This window comes from Trachinotus anak, unplaced genomic scaffold, assembly GCF_046630095.1.
Source record: "Trachinotus anak isolate AG129_WGS33_773 ecotype Australia unplaced genomic scaffold, CSIRO_AGI_Tana_v1 ptg000008l, whole genome shotgun sequence".
Taxonomy (NCBI): domain Eukaryota; kingdom Metazoa; phylum Chordata; class Actinopteri; order Carangiformes; family Carangidae; genus Trachinotus; species Trachinotus anak.
In genome coordinates, this window is record NW_027273859.1 from 12,182,955 (window position 1) to 12,202,465 (window position 19,511).

A 19,511-nucleotide genomic window follows, 5' to 3' on the forward strand; every position below is an offset into this window, starting at 1 on the left:
AGCTGCTTGAAGTGATGATGCTATGCGTCTGAGGCAGCTGATGTGATGTGCCATCCTTTTGTCACATCATCCCTCTCTAATCCCAGCCAGTAGGCCTTGCCTTTATGTGACTGCTGTTATGCCTGCGGTCTCCCACAGCACTGGGGCTGTGCGCAATGTGTGTGTGTGTGTGCATTTATGCAAGAGTTTGTGTGCGAATGTGTGTTGTTGCCTTGACAAATCTATTCAAACCCTGGCCTCCCTGCCTCCATTGGTGGTGATGGTGGAGATGACGGGGGAGGGAGGAGGGCCCTTTGAAAGACTCCCCTCCTTCCCCTCTCTGCAGCCGCCTTCAGCCCACTGCTCCACAGCCCAGCTGACATCTTCCTCCAGACAGACTGAATGAATTAAAGGAGATACAATGAGACACTTGATGTAGTAGTCAAGGAGCCCCACTGCTTCTGTGCTGCTCTACACTGCTCTGCCCTCAAGCCAAGGCTCAGAGGAGAGCACATCTAGGGCAAAGCAAAGGATCTAAAAATACACAATATGCCACTGTTTACCAAGATGACTTGTCATCTTCCCCCAACACTGAACCCCCATTCCTCCTCCCCTCCAATCCCCCTCATCTCTCTGCCGATCTTTCTTCAACCTCTTTGGCTCCTCTTATAGTATACTCCTTCCAAACGCTATGACTTTTGATTGACAGGGCTGAAGAAATGAAATATAGAGGATGGGAGTGAAGGGCCATTTCCATTTAAGAGTTGGATTTAATTTATACTTTAGTTCATCTTTATTTCTTTCGGTTGGATAGGAGTGGATCACACATGAGCTAAACTTAACCTGGATAACAGATCTTTCCGCACACTGTTCCCAACTGAATTGTGTTTACTTACTTGTTGATATCACCAGTACTTACTTGATGATATTTTCTAAGGATATGTGTACATGGGTCAGATGTTTCATCATTGTTATCTCACAAAATGGATTTCTATATTTCTCTATAAGCCTAAAGTAAATAAATTGTCATGTGACAAAAGATGTAGTACATGTCAAGCAGACACTAACAAAAGACATTTCATTTGACATAGCAGCAGAAACTTACGAAGATAACAAGCAACAGCTAAGAGGGGCTCAAAGCAACATCAAGTATATTCAGTGTTCCTTTATACAGAAAAACAACATCATATCTGGGAGTAGTGTGTGTGTTTGTGTCTGATGTGACCCTGGATTTTTTTTCCATGTACTTTTTGGAGGGGCTGAAGTGTGAGAAGTTTCACACATTTGTCTATCCAGTCCCTCCCCACTCCGGGCCTTGGGGAGTCAGGGTCGCTCAGGGCAAAAATGTGTGTGTGTCTTTGCGTGTGTATTTGAGTTTGAAGGGTTCACAACGCTACTCATCTTTGAGAGAGACCTCCCGCAATGCAATCACTGACCCACACACACAAGCACACATGCACACACAAGCATGCACAACACTGTAATGGCTGTCAGGGGGCCAGGGTGAAAGTAAACAAGGGCAGATAAGCAGTGATTCAGAAGGACGCCAGCTGCACATTCTAATCTCTTTACATTTTCTCTTTCTTCTATTGAACTTTTATCTTATCTGGGGAACGTCTTCTCCAAGCATTCCTTCTCAACCTCCCTCTTTCCCTCTCTCCCTTTTCCCTTGTTTTTGTACTAACCTTACAAGCCACCACATACCAATCCATATTGCATTGTGATATGTTGTCATCTGCTGACCCAGAGAATGAAAAGTCAAAGCATGGCAAAAGTAAGTTGCTTTCTAGTAAGACACTGATATGGTTCATTAAAGGTACATTAGGTTTAACCATAATATGTTTGAAATAACCTAGTAGGTGGATAGAAGAGGCACCACACAGACCGGAGGATGAAGACAACAAAAAAAATGGATAAAGAGGTCTTCTCCTCTTTCTGACAGTGGAGTTGTCAACCACAGGGGGGTTTGAGAGGACTAGGGGTGTTTGCAGGGGGTTATGGGTCAGCAAGCTGGGCAGACACCCTCCCCCAGGGCACTCACTGATCCACCATGGTAGAAGGCCTCAGCTCTCCACCACAAACAAACGCCAAGCTGTCTGAGCAACATGTCACAGAGCTTTTAATTGCTTGTTCCTGTCTCTCTCTCTCTCTCTCTCTCTCTCTCTCTCCCTCCCTCCCCCCACCTCCCTCAGCTGTACACACACCTCTTTCTCACTTACTGTCCCTCCCCATGTGCGCCCCACCTGTCCCCCTTTTCTTTGTCTCCCTTGCCTCCTTCTTTTTGCTCCCTTATCCCTTTCTTTCTCCACGTTTCTTTCTTGGCTTTTTACTTTTAATGTCAGTTTCAATTTCAATTAAACATGCTATATTTCCATAAAATGAATGAAAATGAAAACAAATGAAATGCTTTCAAGGCATCACAATAAAAGATATACATTTGTACAGCAAATCTGTTCCCCATTATATTTCCATCTTTGAGCAACCATCCATATGCCATAAGAAGTCTGTGCAGAGGTCGTCACAGTCTTAGAAGCAACATAGAGCTATGATGAGAAATCTTTCCTGAAACTTTTCAGTTGGAAATCACTTTTCTCCTTTTCCTACAGCACTGTTGTAACTGGGTATCGAGTTCAGAGCCCCTGGACACACCGCTGGATCCCATGCTGCCAGACTGCCCCCGAGTCTCTGCAGGTATCAAACAAACTGTGAAAAAATACACTCCAACAGTAATAACATTATTCCTTAATATAGGCTTAATTAGGATTGCTTTCACTGTCCAAGTACAATTGTGCAAAGAGTTTGACTTAATTTCAATACAGCTGAGTCTGGCACACCATTTGTTAGTGCTTCATATACAGGTAATAGGTGCTATGTCAGTGTTAGCTAATCTACATTTTATTCTACAGTTAATGGTGAAAAATCTAATCAGGATTGCTTTGTGAGTAGTACAGTCAGTAGCTGCAGTTGCGAGTTCTGAGAAACTGGTACTACCAGAGGGTCACAACCAGTGATATACTGATCATTTAAATAGTGAGTTAAGTATGAGTTTTGACTGGTAATTTTCATAGTGATGAATATGCTGAAACATCAGTTAAATGTTCATAAACAGTTAGTACAGATCCCTTCAATGTAGTCCGAAAAATGAATGAATTCTCTTCTGGAAGATAAAGATGGGCAAATCAAGTTAGCCGGTTTTATTAGACACTTAATCCCTGGTCACAGCTGAGGGTGAGGTGGATACAATATACCAACTTGAGACTCAAGGATGTGCCATTACAGGTAAGTGAAATTATGTAATAGCAAATGTATACATAAACAATAAATGTGTAAATATCAATAAATAATATAGTCTAAATACAAATACATTCCTCAGTGACCGTTGTATCATCAGTGCCGTATAGCAGTGTGCAGATGATCAGGGCACAGTCAGTGCAGAATGATGTCTATGTTGACAGTATTCATTCTTGTGTGTCTGCATGTGTACATGTCTTCCTATGGTTGTGTGGGCAAATTTTTGTGTCTTTTTGTGTGCGTGTCTGCGTGCGTGCCTGCGCGCGCACATGTTTGTGGGTGTTGGGTAGATTGGAGGACTTAGTACAGCTGATTGAGAGGGATCATTGTCAGAGAAACTGAGAAACTGAAGCAGTGGAAGATTATCTTGAAACACAAATACACACAGAAACAGAGGCTGTCTCTCATGCGCTACAGAAATTAGCTGTTTGATTTTGTTTCTATTTTTGTGTTCTTTGTGGAGCCCTTTCCCTCTTTCTTTTTCATCATCTACTCTGTCTCCTATATTCATTAATCTGCTCCTGTGGTGTTTGGCTTCCTGTCCCTGTGCCCTCTCTGTGGTTGACTGGCCTTGATGATGTCATTGCCATCATGAGAATGTGTCCTTAATGTTGGATTAGGGATGAAAGCTGTAATCCTCGACATGACCTTTGATAAAAGATGATGATTGCAGTGTTGTTTGAAGAGTGACCCACATGCAGGCATGCACACACAGAGAAACAAAAAAACAGAATATATATGTCATTTTGTTTTTACTCCCCATGTATGTTTACACATTGACTGTTACATGTGTACACACATACACTCAGGAGGTCCTGCTTTGTGTTTTTAGTCTCTTCAAAGCCCCTCAGTGACATCATGGTGAATGTATAGGTCATCTTACACATGCTCCACATGTCAGCGAATACATCTCCAATGCCGCTATCTCATCTCAGCCGCTAAAACACCATGTTCCACATGGAGCTGTGTGGGTGGGTGGCCTTAACATCTACCAGTGAATCAGCTCCTTGAAATGTCATCTAGCCTTCAATTCAAAACCCATACTGTATCTCATGTTCAAATGTCAGTTTTTTTTTTCCCCGTGATGTTTTATGTCTCTTCTCAGTGAGTGCTGTCGGTCAAAAGACAGCAACCTTTGAGCAAAGATATCTAGGTCTACTTTTTTGAAGCCGCTGGCATGCCTGGCATTGTCCTAACACTGACTTGTTTGACACAGCATCCATCTGTATATATGCACTATTGACTTGTGCTCTATTGACTTTCGCTACTTTAACTGAGCTGAAAAGATCTGAGTCTCTGGCCTGTTAACAGAGCTGCCAACTCAGCTTGTCTCTGGTCTTTTGGTGGCAGCTTCTGATGTCAAAGGTTGACTCAGTCGTCTTTGTGTCCTTGGCAGCCTGGCAGGTTCACAGGCAGCAGCCATTGTGGTGAGATTCACAGCAGAGCAACAGAGGTGATGAGGTTGAGAGAAGGTTGAGGGAAGGCTGTCAGGCCATCATGGCCCAGCAATTCAGTAGTCACACATACAACTCCCAACAGTCACTTCTCCTGCTACCATGACTGCTGTTGTCTTGGTTGCTATGGTAGAGTATGTGTGTGTGTTTGTAGGTGGGGGTAATCACGGTTGACCATAAAGTGTCTCAGCAACATAGGGAACAGATCTGTGAATCCTTGTTGTCATGAACACACATGCACATATGCAGACACACATCACAGTGTGAGCCACTGCTCTTGTGTGGAGCCAGACTGAGCCAGGCCCGGGGCGGTTCGGCTGCTGTGGAGAATGGCATGTGATCAGACACACACACATGCTAAGATGTCTCAAGACTCAAAAAGTATTGGATGTGTGCTTAGACATGGGCAGTGGGACTGGTCAGGCAGCATGATGGGAGAACGGGTTGAAGGATGAGTCTTGCCGTTGCTCTATTTCTGTCTCTATGTCTGTCCTTCTCTCTCTCACTCCTTACTCTTCTCTGTTTCTGACTTTCTCTATACATCTCCCTCTCCCCTCCTCTGCTTGCGTCCTTCCTCCCTGTGTGGTGCACTGATGATATGATGATTGTGTTTTCCATGCTGGTAGACTCTTGGCAGAAGGAGGTAGGGAGAAGTGGAGGCAGAGCTTGTCTGTTATTCCTAATCATCTGTGAAGCAACGCCGGTGTACCAGCATGGCACTCAGACAGGGCTGCAGGACCCAGAGAGTGAGGGAGAATAATGTGTAGCGGGGGTGTCCGCTAACATCTCCATTTCTTGTTTTAAATGTGATAAAACCTGGACCCATTCCCTTCGCATTTGACTGGCTAGCTTCCCTCTCTTTCATTTTTAGATTTTTTTTTTTGTCTTAATCTTTCTTCTTTTCACTCCATTCTTGTTTTCCATCCTGCAAAAGGAATTTGTTCCCCCTAGAAGGTCATTGCTCTGGCGTTTGGCAGTGGCCTGGCACACTAGCAGAATTTTATCAGTTAGGAGCACACCGAACACAGGCTAAATATGCAGATAAAGTGGAACCAATCTCCTGCTGGAAAAGCTCCCTTTGTGAGTGTGTGTGTGTGTGTGTGTGTGTGTGGTGGAGTAGCAACAAGGCTGACAGAGAAATAAGTTAAGGAGTGTGGTGCTGGTTAAGTGGGGTTGCTAAGGCCTTCCTAAGATATAATCATTCCAAAGTTACACTGCCATTTAAATGCCAAGATAAGGGTAAATACAAGATCGGAGAGAATTAGTGTGATGGGAAATAGACAAATGAAAAGGGAGAAAAAAAACATTCTTACAGTTATTCTTCTTGTAAGGGCTCCTCTGTTTCTGTTGCTTAGTTTATTGACTTTTTTTCCTGGTGAGATGAATGATCGGTTGCTTGATCAGTGAAGATGCTATTTCAAAGGTGGGAAAACCCCTTTTGCTAATAATACACACATACATTCATACACACACACATACACACACAACTTCCTCTTGAGTGATTACTCATTGTCCAAGCTGATTATTAATTACAAAGGGAGAGCTCTCTGAAGGTAAACACTGATTAATGGCTAACAAAAGTAAGTTAATGTCTTACCTGTACTTTAATTACCAACCCTGCTCTGTTACAAGCATCCTAACACAAGGCTGTAATTAACCCTAATGGACTGCAAAGAGACTCGCTTTCATTTTCTTTCATAACATAAATACACTACTGTATGTAATTTTGTAATGTGCCCACCTTTCTTGCTTTTCTACAAGTTTTTCTATAATTATAAAAAGACTATTTTGTCGAAAGGATTTCTTGATTTTGGTATCTTGTATAAAAATAGCAGGGCAATGGAAAAATGATGCAACATTGTCATATAAATGAGATATAATTCCTGTGCAATGACATGGGAGGTCACTCTGCCTTTTTCCTCTTTACCTAAGGCTCATACTTTTGTGGCTCAGTGTTATTAATGTACTAAGATACCACAGAGACACAAAAGAGTGCCTGCATAAAAAGGTAGACAGGCTGACAGAGCACACACACACACAAACAATGTTATGCCTTTATGGCGAATTTGCTCCATCCTGCTGTAGGTTTGACTTGACTGTTACCCTCACCTCTCTGATCCACGCACTGCTGACCATGGAACACCTCGAGCTGTCTGCACCTTCTCACCGCGCACACACACACACACACACACACACACACACACACACACACACACACACACACACACACACACACTGTCTGATTGATGTTTGTGTGACTGAACTCTTTAAGAGGAAACTCTGGCTCACTTAAATTAACTCCTCCAACTACTGTTTTTTCAGCTTGGTAAAGTGGAAGTCCGTTGCCCCAGTGGAAGATCGCATGAATGTGTGTGTGTGTGTGTGTGTGTGTGTGTGTGTGTGTGCGTGCGTGCGTGCGTGCGTGCGTGCGTGCGTGCGTGCGTGCGTGCGTGCGTGCGTGTGCGCATGTGTCTGTGTGTATGTTTTTTCACATATGCGTCTCAGTGTTTTCTTAGCTTGACTGGCACACGTTGTGCTAGTGTTGCAGGAAATAGACAGGTAAACTCTGGTGAACTGGACCCTAACCTCTGACCTGGATTCACTTAGGTTGTGTGGTGTGGGTCACATTTGTTACAGACGTATCACAATGATGTGGAAAATGCTGACACCAAAGACTCCTGATGTCTGGGGTTGGTGGTTTGTAAGAAACTAGTAATTATATGAAATGAGAAAACATCTTATACTTTGATATCATAAACTATAACCATATGATCAGAATACTAACTTGTAATGGATTTCTTTGGAACACTGATTTACGCGTACTCTTTGTAATGTTCATATCTACGTTACATTACCTTTTAAGACCTAACTGCCAAAAAACAGCAATCTCTTTTTCTTTAGTGCCTGACTAAATCTCAGACAACAGTTGCACCAGTTCACCCTCAAACTGGAGGCAGCAGTGATAAGGTCATATTGAAGGCAGAGAGTTGAAAAAGAGAAGCTGTGTTAGAACTGGTGTTGTGTGGTTGTTGAGAGAAAGAGGGAGAGTATGTCAAAGCATTGCAAAGATCTTTTTATCTATTCCCTTTTTTCTTTCTTGGAGTTTTGTGATTTGTGTTCTGGAGGCTCTGAGGGGGCAGGTTTAGTTGCAGAAACTTTGTGCCATGAAATTACTAGTGGGACTAAATCTCAAGCAGCTTGAAGTTTTATCAGCATGAACAAAACAAACTTTCTTGCACCTGGTAGGAAAAAAAAAATCGGCTTGATTTTACAATAAGCAGCTGGCCTTTATTGGAGAATCTCAGTCCAGGCGTGTTTTTTTTCTTCGTCCTTTGGATACTCTCATATGAAGTCAGTTGAAAATGGACAACTTTAGACTCACAGCAAAAGGTGTATGCCATGTTAGAGTTTCACCTCGTATGTCTTGAAGGTTCTTCAAACAATGAGACCAGGTTGTAAACATACTAAAAAGAATTACACCTGCTTTTACAGGCTAACAAATACCTTTATAATTCAAGGTCTTTGCAGAAATAAAACTCCTGGATTACTATTATGTTTTCAGTACATTGATTATACTTGCTAAATAACGAAAGCTGAGACAAGTGTTGAATCATGCACAGCTGGTGTTTAGGTGGAAGAGATTTTGTGGTTTCTCTTAATGTCCTTAATTCTCTTTTACAGACGTTAGAAATAGAGCTGGAACATTCATGGTATGTTACAGCTGGTGAAAAGGAATGTGGATAATTATGTTTACATGTTTATGTTCAGCAAGTCAAAATGAAGGTCATGCACAGTGACTATAGTTCTATGTTAATTTCTGAAAAGCTCGTACCACTTTAGCCAAAAAGCATGGACCCCCTAAATCCTGACAGTACTTGAACTGACTCAGTAGTAGGTCAGTCATTACAAATGACACTATTCTAAGTTCTATATCCTAAAAATCCAAAGTTACCAGATATGTCTGCGAGAACTTTGGCAAAATGTAAACCAAGACATCTAGGATATTTCCATTATATATTCATATTTAATGGAGGAATAAGAGTCGGCAGTGAGTGTACAGGGGCGAGGGAAAAACATCCATCTTTATGAAATCATCTTTTAGTGGTCCATTTCTTAACAGTATGTCAGTGCCACTGTATTAGACATTGAGAAAATCAGTGGTTAAACTTATAGGAAATGTTATATGGTGAAGTACCTGTGAAATGGAGCACAGGGTGACAGACTCTTGTGAAATTAAGGATTGCAATGTAAGTCTCGGGCTAGTACCTTGGCTTATAATCAAGAATCTTGTTTAAAAGAGATAAACAGAGTGTAAGAGCAAACGCATGTTGACTATACAGAATATCTTGCCTCTTAGTTTTTGTTTGATTTTACTCTTGTATTTATTTGTCTTGACTTTTTGTTATCTCATTTGAAATCATTGAAATGTTGCAGGCGTAGATGAGGGGGTTTTGGGTCACGACAGCTGGAAGAAAAGAAAAATCTGTTTATCAACTTTAAGGTGGCTTAGCTAAATTTGACTCAGCTCTGATTAAAGATAGGTGAATGTGATTCTTTATTAATGTAGAAACACATTTAGACTCAACATTTCAGTATAAATGAAAAATGATATTCAAGCTGAATACTGAGAAATACAAGCTTCTTCTGGAAAAGTATATGGATTGCAGTACTATTTATTTTCAACTATTTTGGCCTAAAATATTTTCACTACTTTTATTACTAGTGTTTTAGACAGTGTATTTATTCTATTCTAACTAACTGAAAATGTTTTTCTTTATTTCCTACTTTTTCAAATGACATTTTTCATCATGCATTCAACATTGTCCATCTTTTCAAATAGACATTTTATTCGTTTGCAATGAACAAAAAAAGAACTTCATCAGACACTACCTCTTTTTAGTACTTTTAACAAAAATGCCCAAAATTTAAGAAATGTCGGCAACTTAACCCACCCTGAAATTGGTAACATTGATTTTGCTTGAATAGACACTGGCCTGTTAAATTTGCTTGAGAGAAGTATTTAAGTTTGGTTTTGAATGTGTATCAACTACAGAGAAAATAGACAGATGAACATACAATTTCCTTACATCAATTACTTTTCAGCAACCATCAGTAAACAACATCTGACCCAGCCTTAATGGAGTCCTGGTCCAAATTTAGATTTTTTTTCTTAGATGCAATATTACCTCCGGTCCAGTCTCAGGTCACAGTGTCGTCCCATGGTGACAGGGCAATCTGTACCATCACGTAGGTACCCATGGGACATTTTCTTTGAATAAAAGACTTGATCACATTGATTCAGTTCTTTGATTCAATTGTAGAGGACTGTCCATGTCTATTGATCTAGTGTTTTGCTTTGTGTTGAACTTGTATCTTCATCCAGATCACAATGAAAGATATGCTGACACAGTCAATAGACAAGCGTTCGCTACAGATCCAAGACAAGGATGTTACCATTTGTTTGTCTTCACTGACAAACAGGATGGAAATGCAGTTGATCGATACATCAAGCTAATAATTGTACAAACTTGTAAAAGCTGAATACTTCATAATTCTTCAGCAGTAACGTGAGGTTCATGAAGTGTTGGGTGTTGCATTAGCTTGTTGTTACAACCTATTTGACTTATGAGATATTCAACAGCCAGATTATAGCAAAATTAATGCAACACAAGCAATTATGAATGACGTGGTGTATGCGACATGCAGTTCATTTTGTGATGAGTTACATCCAAATCAAGAAAAGAGTAAAAAAATGAGTCCAGGTGGAGGTTGAAAATCTATAATCTTTAACAGAGAAATAGTAGTGTCACTTTACTTTTTTTCTTCTTGTCTCTGAACCCCCCGTTTTAATCTTTCCAGCAGTCTGGATGTTTTTAAGAAATTTTGATGGATAAATATTGATTGTTTTTCAGCTTTTTTTAATTGTCTCTTAGATTTATAAATGTAGCCCTCCTTTCAATTTGGTTAAAATTATATTTACTAGTATAGCAGTTCTTTTGAAGCTGCCATTAGTGCCACACTTCACATGTCATTGTTAAAATTGGCTCATTTAATTCCACTGGAAAATATCAAAGCTCAGGCAAAAAAGACAAATTACAGGTTTGTAAATGTTGATGCTGTTGGCTATAAGCTATATTTACTTCTGGGCATATGTATATATGACATATGCATGCATACTGAAGTGTGATCTATAATCACGTCTCATATGCAGAGCATTTTTAGATTTAGGCTATTGTGATTATGCTAACTAGAAGCATGTCTGGAAAGCCCAGTCTGTGGTCTTCAGTTCACCCCTGTACTAGGTAAACTCTATCCAGGAGGCATTTTATCCTCTCCTCCTTTCTCATACTCTACCCATCATCCCAGGGAAAAGAAGAAAGGGGAGAAACAAAAAGGGAAAGAGCCTGGCATGCATAAATGAAAGTTCAACAAGGTTCAATGAAACACTTATACAATTTGCTGCAATATAGTGGGGTTTTATAATCTCATTATCATCTTAGTGCCAGATTTGCCCATGAGGGCCGTTCTGTATTCACTCTTATTAGCTCCTCAGATTTGTCCATTTGTCCTTCTGCTACCCACCTCACAGCCAATCACAGGGACAGAATCTCAAATAAATACCCCCTCCTTCTTGTTTTATCTCTACTTTTATTTTTTTTTCTCTGCCCATACCACCTACTGCTTTATTTATGACTTTTTTCTACTTTTACTTGCTATGGGGCAAACACCCAGCATTTTATTCAGCAGCTTGCTATCCATATTTCTTTCTTTAGACGTTTTTTCCCTTTAAACACTTCTGTATCTACTGTACACAATATATTGTATATGCTTTGACTTGAATCCTACTGATGTATGACTTGAAAGGGAGAATATTTGAAATATATGAGAAACAAAAATACTCTGCATATTCTAAACAATGTGACCATTCCTTCATCTTACATACTGAAATTTTGGATGAATGGCACCAATATAGCTGCACAATACACTGAATTTGTTTACTCTTGATTGTGTTTTTAATCTTCTTTCGTGTTGAAGGCCAGGCTCTTTCCTCCCTGAATGCACAGGGTCAGATGGGGGAGCTACTGTACAGGCTACAGTAGAGCAGGCCATACAATGCTTTCGAATCCCCAAGCCTCTTAGGTATTGTGGGTAGTGTCCATCCCTGGTCACTCAGAGGGCATCCCCAGATTAGTGCTTCACGGACATGGATCTCATTTGCCCATATGGCCTCTTCTCATTGAGTCAATATAGGCTCTAATCCGCCCAGCCTTTACCCCTTAACCTCGACATGTGGCAAACTACTTAGAAAAAAAGAACACACAATTTGTGCATATACCACATTTGATGGCTGCATCAACAGGATCAAGCATAAAGATGAGGATGAAAAACAGTTGCCAGTGTACTCATGATCGTCAGTGGCTGTATGGGATTCTGGCTACTTTTGCCCGGTTCAGGCTGTGGTGTAGTCAAAAAACAAGAAATACCATAATAACATGCTGGGTTCTTGTGGCAGTACACTGGTTTTGGTACATTCCCTGGTGTGGAATTAATCCAGTAAGCCCCAGTGGGGCATGGCAAATCCTAACCACTACGAAGATTATAACTCTTAGCAATCACCTCCACCCTATAGTCTCCCAGTAGCACCTTGCCCTCATTAACAAGGCATAAGTTGCCACCCAACAAGTGTCACAGTGTTGTTACCCATGTAGCAGTACCCCTCTGATGCTACTTTTCAACATTATTGGCACTGACCTTATCTGTGAGGAGATGACAGGATAACCAAGCCGAATAGAAAAAACCTCACACGTTAATAGCATGATTTTTACATTTAATTTCCAATATGCATGCATTCCTTGTGAAATACACAATCTTATTTTAGTCTCAGCATTTTAAAATGTTTCGCAGTAAATGTAATATTCCTCACAGGTGCTGCCACTAAGCAGGTGAAATTAGTTGATTGGATAAAGTAGATTAGGACAGGGAGAGGTTAATCTATTGAGTAATCACATGAGAGTGTCACCATAAATCCTTATAAAAACAACCTAAAACCTAATTATTGGTTCCACAGCATTTTTATTCTAGGTTAAGAACATGAATATGAATGTATAATTCAACTGTAAGATAAGTATTTTTTTAAAAGGGAGCAAGGAATAAAGAAAAAAATACAAATTCTAATTGATGTTTTTTTTCTGTCTGTTTGGTTAGCATTTTAATTTTTGGCAGCATAAAGTAATTCATTTTTTTTGTGGCTGTTTTGCCTTTATTATATCTGCAGTGAGAGAGTGATAGGAAAGATGGGGAGGGAGAGAGGGGATGACTTGCAGCAAAGGGCCTCGGGTCAGGGCATAACCCGGGCTGCTACAGTGAGGACTGAGCCTTCATAGTATGTGCTCTACTAGGTGAACCACCAGGATGCCACCAGCATGAAATCATTTACACTCCACTTATACCTGTTAACTCTTGCTCGATTTTTAACATTTGACAAACTGCTTATTTTGGTTTTGTATATGTTCCAAACTTGAATGAGATGTAATGAAATATCATTACAGCAGCTTGTTTTTTTTTTTTCTTTTTTCCTGGTTAAGACACAGAATTAGCCTTGGTCTCTTGGAATTTAGGTATCATCTAATCTTAATTTACATATGGGGGAGAACAATTTCTAAATGACTCTAAAGAAAGGTAAATATATTGGTAAATATTTTATGGTAAATATATTGTAGCGAAAACAGAATTTCTTTGCTGTTATTAGTTGTAAGTGAGAGTTTTTGTTTTGTTTTTCTACTGATCTTCTATGGTGCTCTGTTGGATTTGTCATGCACTTCTTTTTAAATAGAGATGATTATTGTTATGGGTTCATAGTGCCAGTTCATAAGTTTTAGATGGTAATTAATATACATAAACATGTACACACTCACATATTGTATGCCTAGCTGCTGCACAGAAGAAACAATGCTGAGTATCCAACATCTGGAAAAGCCAGTCAATTTAATATGTCAGTGTGATGTATGTGTACACTGTAAGTGTGTGAAAGCAAAGGGTTCAGATCCTCTGCTACTTAGTTTAAAGCCACTGCTCCTATTTAGCTAAACTTCTTTGATATATTGTGGCAGCAATTTTACCCCCTTTCTTCTCTTCTTCACAATCAGGTTATAATTAAATGCACATTTAATATGATTTTTATGAAGTTAAAAAAAAGGCAAACATGGAAACTGTGAGAATATATTTGGAATGCACATAATTGCCAAAGAGATGATTAGAAAATAAAGGAAAAAAGTCATCCTTGAAAGTCCTTGAGTCATAATCAGCCTCAAATTATAACATTCATTTGTCTTTTTTGCTGAGAGAAGAAAATTACATCTTATTTCTGTAATTATGTAAACAAAAGTGATGGTGGATTCCACGACCAGCCAGGTTTTGAGTATGCAGCAGTGACCTTGGATCCTCCCCAGTGCTCCTTGTTGACAGATAAAAACTTTATTAACCAGCCATCTCCAGGACAGGAGACAAACCGCCCGTGAAACCGATGTGCGCTAGTATTAGAGAAATGTGGCAATTAGAGGATGATTTTTTTTTTTTTTCCAGTGAAAGCACCGAAGAGTAGAAAGGGGTAATAGACACAGCTTGTTTGTGGCTCAGGAAGCAGCAATTATAAAGTGCATGGAGAGTTGTTGTGCTTATTGTGCCTGGGAGTAATGAGATAGGCTGCGCTGATCCCTCACTGATGCTATGGCTCCTAATCCTCAACTCTCTTTTCCTGCTTCTCTTGTTTATCCACCAACATCCTCTGACCGTCGCTGGCCTGTCACTGCTCTGGGCAGCTTCAAATGACCTTTAACCTGTGTGTCGGCTGACTTTCCAACTATGAAAGTGGTCCAGCACTGAGTCATAGCTGTGGGGTCATAAATGTGTCATAAAGTGCAGTGTAGTATGATTTCCTCAGTGTGCAACTAAGTGAGTTTGTTTTACCACCAAACCAATCCCTCTCTAAACAATTGCTGTGATTTTTAAATGGTCTAATTGCCATTAATGTTGATCTTAGTCTCCATTTTCCCCCATGTGATTTTGTCTTTAGTGGTCTCTTATACTGAACTGACTCAAGAAGAGTCAAGAAAACCCATTTTTCTTGTTATTTTAGCTTTTAAGCCACTGGTGCTGTCATATCATTTCTGTTTATATCTTGCTAGTCACTTTCTGTCCATCCTGTCACACTGAAACTTGGATTAATTCCCCTGAGGCTCTCTAAGTGAGTTATCTGTGACAGGTCATGTTGAACCATGTTGTTCAATGGTGCATGCATTCCTGCACATGCAAATACTCACCTACACTTGTGTATATGCACCCAAGAAGAAGAATGTTGTGTGCAAAGACATGTTATCTGGGTGACCTAGAGACAGACTGGTTGTCTGTCTGTGAGGCTCTCAGGGCTGGACCACAGAGCCAGCGGAAAAACATCAATCCTGCTTTCCCCCTGCCCCTGCATCTATGTGCTGGTCAGCCAGCCCAGCATGTCCACCTATCTAATCAACATAGACAGGCCACTTCTCCATGCACACACACACACACACACACACGCACACGCACACACACACACACACACACACACACAAACTGCATGTATGCTCACAGATTCACATGTTCACAGAGATAGCCCTACACATGTAGACACATTTAGTGATACACCCCCAAAGACACATGTACCCACACACATATCGGCCCACAGGCTGATAATGACAGACAAACTCACATTGATCTGGGTCTGCTCTGGTTTGCAAGATATGACTAGCTGTTGCTCTGAGATGTGGGAGTGGCCCAGAGGGCAGAGAAGGGGGTCTAAGGCCAAGTGGTAGACATGCAGATTAGGTAGTGGAGGGCGCCACAAGGTTTGACAGCAGGCCTTAGGGCACTGGGCAAATAAATTGGGCCTGCCGACTGTGAGTGAGATTCTCTTTCTCTATCGTTGAGCCCAAGTCACCTGACTGATGTGTAGCACTGGCCCTCCTTCCAACCACCTCCACCCTACCTTGTCCTTTGATCAGATCCGAACACAATCCCTAGCTGCAGAGGAGACAGTTTGTCTTATATCTACCCTTGAGATGCAAAAGGGTGGGGTCAGTTTTCTGAGGCGCAAATTCCAAATCCATCTTTGGCGCCATTTTAATCCCCTTTTGTTTGGCTTATGAAATGCTTTTTTCTTTCACAGTGCATGCCAGCCGACCTTCTGATGTTACATAGTGCAGCTACCCTTTGCCCTCAACCCGGCCCTCTGAACAACATGAGGCCAGATAACAAAACCCTAAACAAAAGAGGTAAAAGAGGAAGGTGGGGGCTCGCACTTTGTGTCTGAAACACTTCATGAGTGCTAAGTGAGGTTGGCACCAGCTGTTGGAGCAGAGTCGAGGAGAATCAGGGGGAAGTGAATTGCGTTTGGCACCAGGCGGCTATCAGGCAGTAATTAGTATAGCTAACATCCCAGATGAAGGAGTCAAGTCTAGGTCAGGGTAAAAAACTTCAAGGGTCTTAGCGGGTAAGGGTTGGAGGCCAAGCCAAGACCCCCCCTCCCCCTTCATGCCGTGCCTGCTCAGATTTGCTGAAATCTGTATTGACCTTTGACCTTGACGTGTCGCAGCCAGTCACATGTCAGACTGGCTCCTGTGGACCACGCTGGATGTGTTCATATTAGATTGTCTCAGTAGTTCCTACTCAAGACCTGCTCAACCCGGCCCAACTCAGAGATTTAGTCTTACACACGATGAAGCTTTTGACATAGATGTTACCTTACAGCTTAAACCCATGCCTGGCATTCCTGCCCTTCTCTGGCCCCTTTTTTTCTGTCACACAGACACATCCTTGAACCAGTAAACAGAGAAGTGAATGCATGTATGGATGGATGAGAGAAAATGGATTGTTTTTTACAACAATTCTGGATATTACATTGTCATGTCTTTCATATATGGCGAGGTTGGTGTGAATTTTCTGTATGAATGTAAGTGTGTATAAGGATTGGTGTGGGGGTCACTGTGTATTCATTCCTGGTTCCGTAAAAGACCTTTAATCCTCTAATGCAACCATAATCTCTTTTAATACATTGAATATTAGTCGACAAATCACGTGATGATAAACATGATATGAAAGTGTTTCCTTCGAATGACATAGTACACCAAGGATTTAACCCGAGGGTCTTATCATAGCTGACACTCAGTACTTGTTATGTTGACCATGTCATAAGGTTTATGTCCGATGCTGGACTGTAACCTTCCCACAGCAGGGGATAAAATTGCCACCAACCCGTTGCAGACATATAAACAGACTTAGTTTATCATACCTCACTGTGAGCATACAGACTAGGCTGTTTAAGCAATGTTTTACATGTGAGCTATAAATTATAATGCTCACTACACAAGCATACATGTTTTATATTCCATAAATTGAAATCAGGGATTTCTCTATGTTTTTATATATCAAATAATTGTCTCTAAACAATCTCTAAGGAGTTAAGATAAACAACTACTGCAAAAAAAGGTTTGAACTATGTGAACTTTGATGCATTTCGTTTATCCAGTGTTCTATTTGTGGTGCTTTGCGTCTCTTGAATCCTGGCCTAGTTTCTGCATCTTGTTTTTGGAAAACATGAGCTAAGCTGTGGTGCACACACCAGACACCCATTAGATTGCTGCACTGTAGGTCTGACCCCTGACCAGCTAAGTCCCTGCCTCGCCCCCTGGTAAACCCTTCAACCCAACCCACCACACACCTGCCCGCCTCATGCCCTGCCCCATCCCTGTCCCTTCTTGGAAATGATATTATGGTGTTTGGATCATCCTCCTTGTCTTCCTCCATACTGTAATCCTATTTGCTCTGTCATGTGTTAGTGTTCACAGATGGTGTGTGTGTGTGTGTGTGTGTGTGTGTGTGTGTGTGTGTGTGTGTGTGTGTGTGTGGAGGTGGTATGACACGGAGCTCACTCGCAGCTGTTTGGACTAGCTCATTGGCCCCATTGTCTCTCCCACACATCCCAGAGAGGGTGGTCCAGCACAAGCACAAGCATACGGCCATAACCACCCAATCACCCTTTGGGGTGTCGAAATATAAATGAGTGTAATATTTTGGGTAACATCGCTGTCAGAGGTCTCGTTCACCCTCCTCCATCCTTCACTTTCCCCTCCTTCAATGTTCTTCCTCCATCCTACTGTCCCTGTGCTTGCCGTAATGGAAATGTTAAGCTGAATGACTAAATGAATGCAAAATGGGGTAGGGAGGGTGTAGAGTGGGGGAGCTGGGGGCAGGTTGGGTGGGGATGTGGGGCGGTAGTCAGTGAGTTCCCCTTCATTGTTGAGTCTCATGCAAAGAGAGAGAGAAAGCACAGCAGGGTGAGAGGTCCTTGGCAGTAGTTGGCGTCTCTGCGTCCGCATTTAGTTCCAGCTGAGTGCCCACAGTGGGCATGGCCGCCCTGCCTTCACTCTGACCTCTCGACCGAGGACCACTGCTTGCCTGTTTCCACCACCCCTTTTGATTTATCCCTTTCTTCTCCCTCTAACCCCCCTCCTCCTCTTTGTATTTCGGAAATGGCTTCATAACAGCCAAAACAGAGATGTTTCAGGATTGATTTGTCAAAGCAGTGGGCTAGGTGATCAGACGACCAGAGGGATGCTTTTCGGGGTTTGTTTTTAAGACTTTTTACAGTACAACCTATCACTTACCTATTGATCAAAAGAAACATTTTTTTTCTGATGATCAAAAAACTACAGATGAGATTTTCTCATCAAAGTGTTTCTGTCAAATATCCAAGAGGTGTGTTCAACAAAAGGAAATATTTTGTGTGCTCTCATGTGAGTGGTTATAAGGGTTTTCCTTGTTAGGTACTGTTGAGTGCCATTTGATGACTGATTTTTAACTGGGTAATCAACGAGGATATACCCGTAGTTATCCGAAGAAGCAGTTCACAGACACAGTATCATTATTCCTACAGTGACAATTTTACAATGGAAATGCAGCACTTAATGTTGAAACTTAAAAATGGAAATGTGCTTATGAGTTTTCACTTAACTTGATTTAAATATTTTGTTCAAAACGTTTACATAGAGTTTTGAACAGAATGGGATTCTTGAAAAAGAAGTTTAGTTATACAATGCAGAGCAAACTTTATGAATAAGAAAGAAAGAAATAAGAAAGTTTTGAACAGTGTATTTTACAAATGAAGAGGTAGTGAGCAGGGAATGCAGGGTTCATCTTGTTGTATGACCTTTTCCCCCTACAAGGCAGTGCCCTTGACACTGACTCAGAGAATGTTAGTGTTGGAGCAGTCACACTGTCAAGTGTTGTAGTCTGTTGGGAAGGAAAGGACTTCCAGTGACAAATGCATGGACTTCTCTGTGAAGTTAGACCTCTGCCTTTCAACAGTTGTTCTGTCCTTAAAGTCACTTCTTTGCTGCTATCCATCTCTTTTCTTTTCATCTTTCTTTGGCATATGTCCAATACATTTGCTTACATCCCTCTTCTCTTTGTTTTCCTCATTTCTAAGCCGTTTTCTTCATTTTCCTCTCTGAGTTCAAATGAATAGATTTGTTTAGATTTACAGTACATTCTCAATTTCAGAGTCAAATTTCAGCAAATGAAAAAGCTTCTCATCGGAAATTCACTTTTTACAGCTCCAAGTTAGGAGTGTGTGTCTATATATATATGTGTGTGTGTGTGTGTGTGTGTGTGTGTTTTCCTTACCTGATATTGTAACAGAGAAATGACTATATAATATGTATACATATACATAGCAATACCATATTTGGCAGAGGT

General features: G+C 41.1%; 1 protein-coding gene across 4 annotated transcripts in view; it reads left to right on the forward strand.

Annotated features, from left to right (window-relative positions):
• The window catches only part of arb2a (ARB2 cotranscriptional regulator A), a 151,111-nt gene that overhangs the window by 101,159 nt on the left and 30,441 nt on the right, over positions 1-19,511 (forward strand). For all 4 annotated transcript variants that reach the window (XM_071482653.1, XM_071482654.1, XM_071482650.1 and 1 more), the window contains exon 10: positions 2,586-2,670. In XM_071482653.1, coding sequence (XP_071338754.1) covers positions 2,586-2,670 — 85 coding nt within the window. The remainder of the gene's footprint in view (positions 1-2,585; positions 2,671-19,511) is intronic.